Source organism: Asparagus officinalis, chromosome 1 (genome assembly GCF_001876935.1).
Source record: "Asparagus officinalis chromosome 1, Aspof.V1, whole genome shotgun sequence".
Classification (NCBI taxonomy): domain Eukaryota; kingdom Viridiplantae; phylum Streptophyta; class Magnoliopsida; order Asparagales; family Asparagaceae; genus Asparagus; species Asparagus officinalis.
Window position 1 is genome coordinate 115,284,827 of NC_033794.1, and position 7,214 is coordinate 115,292,040.

The 7,214-nt window shown below is 34.0% G+C and overlaps 1 protein-coding gene across 1 annotated transcript in view; it reads right to left on the reverse strand.

The window, feature by feature from the left end:
- The window catches only part of LOC109839886 (beta-glucosidase 1-like), an 8,185-nt gene extending 2,438 nt beyond the window's left edge, over nucleotides 1-5,747 (reverse strand). The window contains exons 1-6 of the mRNA XM_020408340.1: nucleotides 5,591-5,747; nucleotides 5,435-5,493; nucleotides 1,659-1,734; nucleotides 1,474-1,545; nucleotides 1,299-1,386; nucleotides 59-302 (exon numbers count right to left, since the gene is read on the reverse strand). Of these exons, the coding sequence (XP_020263929.1) occupies nucleotides 59-302; nucleotides 1,299-1,386; nucleotides 1,474-1,545; nucleotides 1,659-1,734; nucleotides 5,435-5,493; nucleotides 5,591-5,747 (696 nt within the window). The remainder of the gene's footprint in view (nucleotides 1-58; nucleotides 303-1,298; nucleotides 1,387-1,473; nucleotides 1,546-1,658; nucleotides 1,735-5,434; nucleotides 5,494-5,590) is intronic.

The following is a 7,214-nucleotide window of genomic DNA, read 5'->3' on the forward strand; positions in this document are numbered from 1 at the left end:
GTCATTTTCATGCACATGATTTTCAAGTTTAGGATGGTTATGTCAAAATGGTTATTACCTGATATTTGTCACGGTATCTCTTCACTGCAGCAGCGTGAGAAAGGATCATATTATGAGCAACAACGTAAGGCTCTGTAGCAGAGTTTCCACCAGCAGTGCAGTTTGTGCATCGTGCAGGAGCAAAACTACCTTCATCATATCCGAGAGCAGCTACAACTCTTGGCTCGTTGAATGTCATCCAGTTTTTTACTCTATCGCCAAAATGTTTGAAACAAAAATCTGCATAATCCGCATAATCCTTTCTGCAAAAAATTTAACCGCATGTTCCAGATATAACTTGATGTTGTGAAACAAATAAACAAAGCGATGTAAATTAAGTGAAGTTGGCATAATTGTGCTAAATTTAAGGATTAAATATTGCAGATAGACACCCTCTAGTATCATTGTTACACCCTCTAGTATCATTGTTACACCCTCTAGTATCATTGTTTTTGAACTTACTACCCCTCTAGTTTAATTGTTGCAGATAGACTCCCTGAGTGAATTTTGTTGACTCTTTTACACTCAGAAAAAGAAAAGGAGAATATTGTTCTTTGACAAATAGACCATTCTAAAAGAGTAAAAAAATTCCACTTAGACGGTCCATCTGCAAAGAAACAAAAAGAGGTGTAGTAAGTTTAAAACAGAGATGCTACAAAGGTCTATCCGCAATCAACCCTAAATTTAAATTTAAAGTATACTCTAGTCTACTTGAAACTACAAAATTTGTATCATTAAGCAGGAAATAACCCTGAGATTAATTAACCAACCAAAACAATTAGAGGAAAATATGGGTGGGAGCCTAAGAGAAAAATTTACTAATTTCAAACATTTAAACCCTCATTTTGATGATTCTAAATGTATGCTTGACATGCTCGATAAAAATGCTGATAAGAAACGAACATAATTGTAAGTGCTATAGACACTTACTATTCTTAAAAAAATAATTAAAGAAAATTAAAGAAAAACTTCAGAACTTTCCATTGTAACCAGTATTGACTCTGTCATATAATCATTGACTCCATAAAATTTTGATGGAATAACAATAATAAGTTTTAAAAATTATAAATTAAACAGAAGGCTTATTTCACATTATTGGCAGAATTTGACAGATTTGATGCATTAATAGGGCATCCAAGTATATTATTATTCACAACTAGAGAAATGAAAACGGCATGATAATCAGCATGTCATAATAAACAAGAGTACTTTTTGCTGAATCAGAGAATTTAAATCTATAGATATTATTGAATACTTACACAACCCTGTGGCTTAACAAGCCTAAATATTTCTTCTCGAGTGCTTCTGGGAGATCATAATGATAGAGATTTGCATATGGAGTGATGCCTACACAACGATGTGTATTAATTACAGTCGTCAATCTATGCAAAACTAATACGCAGATTACTTTTATCATTTGATCAAAGAGTTCACCTTGCTTTATCATGTAGTTTATCAACCGGTTGTAATATGCAACCCCTTTCCAATTTACCCTCCCCGTGCCATCTATATGAAAAAGTTGGCGACATTTTTAAATCATATAAAATTTCAACTCAAACAAAGAAATAAAATAATAACAAAAAAATTAATTGATTCAGAGTTCCGTTTGCATTATTTACCTGGAAAAATCCGTGACCATGAGATTGAGAAACGATATGCATCAAAATTCATCTTTTTCATGATGTTTACATCTTCCTACACCATAATGCCAACAAGATTTAAATCCATAAATCTAGTGAAGAAATTTTAAATAGGAAACATCAATAGATACTGACTTCATATAACTCAAGTTTGGAGCGGTTAGTGATTTTAGCATGTTATATAATACCCTTGAATACAATTTTCACTGTCTATGCTCCCATTACTCCACTAATGCTAAGATTACACAACCATGTATCTCAACTTAATTGAAGTCTTGAAACATGATAATAACTGTGTTTGTCTTTTATTAATTTAATGTCTCATTATCTCATAAACGTTGACACATTCTTGGGTCTATTTGTGTAAAGATGGTGATGTCTTAGATTGCTATAGAGACAAAAATCATTAAGAATATAAAAATCCACAAGTATGTTTGCACTTAGCAATATTAAACTTTTCAAGACAAATTTACTCAAAATAAGGCAGCAGTTAATTTGCCTCCAATATTTAATTACAAAGTGATAAATTAAACCAAAAACACTAAAAGAGTGCACAGCAATTTATAAGAAGGATACCTGAAATTAAAGGACCTTGTAATTGAAACCTGTTTTCAATTACCTATAACTTAACATGACACGATCATAGAGGTGAAAGTTAGAACAAATTTATTCATGGACATTTATTCAAGTATATGAGAATTTTTACCTAAGTGACTGCTAAATTTTATCTGCTAAATTTATGAGGCTTTTTTTATTCATATTCTGTAAGACCATCTTTTTGTAATTCTTTTTTTTCCAAAAAAAATAGATAAAAGATAAAGGCTGTTTAACAAAATATGAATAAAAATGTGCTTTAGAGGGCAAAAAATCCTTATTTGTGAATAAAATGGCAAAATTTTTATCAATATGTTTGATGGTGGACAAATTCATCCAGATTGTCAGTTGTTGTAAATTGTTGAATGGTTTCTTACGTTGTTTTTTTATAAATCTAAGTAAAACATCTGACTTATGCAGCTCCTTAATACTTATATTTACAATACTTGTCCAGGACGACAAACAAGAACTTGTACTATAAGTCTTGGTTGTATCATTTTAGGATCCGATATCATTTTAGGATCTTTTTCATGTTTAAACTTTTATTTTTTGCATACCAAATTACCGTAAATGGTAAAGTTTTAAGCCCAGCTGCTAGTCTGCAACAACAAAAATGTCAGATGGGTATGCCTTTCAAAACTTTGGTGAGCTAACACAATAAATGGAAAATTGATGATGAAGCTGCAACTACAACAATAAATTTAGTGTCATTTGCAGAAAATTGAAGAGGTTCGAACTAGATATATTAACAGTTTTTCAACCATATATAACATACTCATCAGTGAAAAAATTAATTTAGTTTCTGGTAAGCACTTGAAGCAAACCCGATAATTGTTTAGAGATCTAAAATTCCTATTTTTAGCTCAGTCAACTAACCAAACATTCTACAAATATTTCAATTAGCCTATAGCATTTTCTTGTTTTGAGGAGATATTTATATGTGGAGGGTTCCACAAGAAATAGTCAAAGGTGAATTCTTACCAAACAATATAAATAGATGCTTCTTGACAATAACTGTATCATTTATGATTAAAGGCCCATAAATCATCAGACAAACATATAAGGAGGTCGATGAGCAAACTACCATTTCTGATATATTATACTTTGGTAAAGATCTTGGTGGAATACTAATTCTGATCAAACATCTAATGTCTTCAAGAAATTTACAGAAATAACTTCACTTTAGAAATAATCCACCGAAATCTGAGTGAAAGATAGTAAAGACTACGTTAAAGGAGGTCTCAAGTTCCAAATAGAGCTATATATTTTTAAGTGGAAACTTAATTCTAATCAAAATCTAATGTCTTCTTACAGAAAATAACTTCACTTTAGAAATAATCCACCGAAATCTGAGTGAAAGATTGTAAAGACTACGTTAAAGGAGGTCTCAAGTTCCAAATAGAGCTATATATTCTTTTCTTTTCTTTTTTCGGCACGAGGAAGGCAAGAAAGAGAAGGAACAGCCAGAAACAAAATAACAATCAGAAAGCCATCTAAACACATGCCATGAATACTTTCTTAGTCATACTTACATGCTTTCCAACGTAGGAAATTAAGACATGTACTTGTGATAAGAAGACACAATTATATCCTTATCCAATGTTATTGAAAATTTAATTAACACTATATAACTTTAATTATTTATTCATAACTTTAAATTATTTCCAATGATTTATAAGGTAAAACTGTATTTATTTGTAATCAATTACTATTATACGTATATCACTTTACTATATCCATTTTTGTGTCAGATGTCATGAAAAAAATATGATTCTATTTTTTTGAAATGCATTTGGACAGGCAAACCACAAATAAATGTATAAACAAAATATTATTCAAATGTGTAAGTGTCAAGATCTTGTTGTAATTTATTTATTATGAAAAATATAATAGTTGCACATACACACACATGTATACATACAAACACACATGTGCGCGCCTACGCACACATTTAAATGGAAAGTGATAAGAAGTAAATCAAATAAGAAAGTAAACAAAATAGAGGAAAGTCCTATGAAGAAGAAATATCATATTCGACACTTATCAACTAACAATGCTTACTTATACCTTGGAATTCATTGTTAAATCCAATTTAATGTGTTTGAAGTATATTTGCTTTCTTTAGTAGCATTGTTATGAGGATCTATTCACAAACTTATCCCTTAGATTTCCTTTAAGATGCGTGCTGATTTGTGTGGCACACCTCTCAAAATCTGTCCTGTATCAGTGCTTGACACTCATCTCAAAGCAAACTCAATGGATAAACAAGTTGGTTAAAGCAAATCCAATTGGTCAAAAAGTTGGTTGAAACAAATCCCTTAATCTGCTTAAGTTTACGGGAGTTATACTCACATTGTGAGATATGGAGATGTTTGTTATTGTAGCTACAACGTTTGTTGTAGGAAATCTACATGAGTTATACTCAAGTTTGGACGAATTTTTAAAAAACCCCTTAACTTTCAAAATATCAGAAACACCCATTAACTTTAGGGGTTATAAGAAAACCCCTTTTAACTTTTAATAGGGGGTTTTCTGATAAAAATTTTAAAGTTAAAGGGGGTTTTGCTAAGATTTGAAAGTTAATGGAGGAATTTATGATAATTCCTATGCTTAAGGGGGGTTTCTGATATTTTAAAAGCTAACGGGGTTTTCCAATAGTCGTCCAAAGTTAAGGGACGTTTATCCGATATTTACACGTAGGAAATTAATCTCAAATATTTACCTATAGCAGAAGAGAGAGAGTGTGGTTAGGGGTATGTCTCTATCATTTTCTATCATTTTCCTATGTGGACCGTATATGGACCGTGTAGGTAGTTAGAAAAGTTATTTTATTTACAAATTTTACAATTAAACATATATACATAAGTGCCTAGAGAAACCTTCATGTGATAATTGGATTATTTTATTCGCTAGAATGTTAAAAGGATTTATTATTTTTAAATAAACTTAGTTCTCATTATGTTAAAAAAAGAATTACGTTAAAAAAGAAAGAATATAAAAGGGACATTCTGTGCAATTTGTTTCAATAAAAGCGTGAGATCCAGATCTAAACTTGGATTCCTTCTTGATTAGACAACTCACAAAGATTGTGCGTGTACAATGACAAAAGAGAGTGCAACAGTTATCACGCAGAATCTTTTATTTTTTATTTTTATACATACCTTGTATCGATGGTACTCATCCACAGTCCTGTCCGCAGTCGCATTATTCGCAATAATCCCTGCTCCGAACAAAAGCCCAAATTAAAATAACCAAGGGAAAAAAAAAAACTTCAAAAATATTCCGACCATTTCGAAAGATTGACGGCTGAGATTTACCGGGAATGCTAACATACACGTCCCAGATGCTGGGCCCACGCCCGTCCTTGAGGGCCATGCCCTCTACTTGATAAGCCGACGCCGCGGTTCCGAACGTGAACCCCTTCGGAAACGCGGCCCGGCTCAGCCTACTGGAGCGGGCCCGGCCCGGCCCCATCCGCGGAGCACCGGACCGCGAGGAGGAGCACGAGGAACAGTACTCGGGTCGCCATAGTGAGGAGGGAGCAACGATAATGGTTGTTATTTATAGCCTCAGACGTGGGGGGCCGCTGACGATTTGTACGCATAGGAGTTTTGTTCGGACGTTTTTATAGAGGGGAGTGGAGGAGATTTATTACATTTTGACAAGGTTCCGAGGAGCTTAAACCATATGGCAAAGTCATGTCACTCTCCCCGAGACAGGCTACATCCGTAAAAAAAAATTTCTGCGCGTTGAGCCTCGTCTTTAATCCTACACAACAATACGTAAATGCAGGCAGCATCCTAGTAGATCATATGGCAAAGTCACGTCGCTCTCCCACGAGAGAACCTCGATTAGAACTCATGTGCGTTAAAGACGCATTAGTTATGCTTGTTAATTAGTATTGTTATGTACCCAAAAGACGCATTTTTCCTAAAAAAAAGGTAAATACCAGTTAGGAAATCAAACTCAGGCACTCCGAATCTTAATAATGCAACCAACCCATCTAAGCCACCCGTTAATGGTTTATAATTATGAAAAAGAGAAGAAAAATATTACAGTTTATTCTAATATTTTATTTTGAATGTCAATTATACTAATCCCTATATGATTTATATTGATGCAAAATTTTGTTTGTACTGATCTTGAAGAAAGAATACACTAATGTTTTTTGTTTTGCACCGATTATTATATTAGAAATTATATCACTACGTTTGGTATGAATATATATGTTGCTCGACATTTATCTCGATACAAGTCGCTTGTATAAGATAATTAATGTTCAGATAAAATTTAAGAACACGTCGCTTGAAAACATAATTGTTATAGTGCTTCAATTATTGAATAATAATCTTCATTTGGTAGCATACAAGTGTTCCACATTAACTAGCTAATTAAATCAGCTTACCACTTCGAGATAACCAAATCCCTCAGCTCGTGCGGCTCAGAGGAGCGACACCTCGCGTAGCTGGCTCATAAGGCGGTACGTGTCAACCTCCTAAGGTCGACTCCACAAGCGACCTACACAACCACCTGTTCGGTCGACATCTCTCAGAGTCGACTTGAAAGACGATACTTCTTAGCCCTCTACCTGGCGAGTAAAAAGGACGGCAACTCCAGCGACCCCCCCCCCCCGACAATTCGTCGCCATCACGATTAGAGCATTGAGCAAATTCATCATTTCTCCGTCCTCGAAGATCTTTATAACATATCGGACTAAGTCGGCACCACGTGCCTCTTGTCACTTCAAATTAAACGTCGAAGTGACTCCTGGCACTGGGCAGCCGACACTGGACAGCCGACACGTGTAAAGTGAATACTAACTCAGCCGCCATCCCATATTCGATCTACCAAACCACTCCTCTATTATTACTATAAATAGGAGGACTATTCTCAGCACCAAGGTAAGCAATTTTCCTGCTCCGTAAACTCTAGAACTTCTAC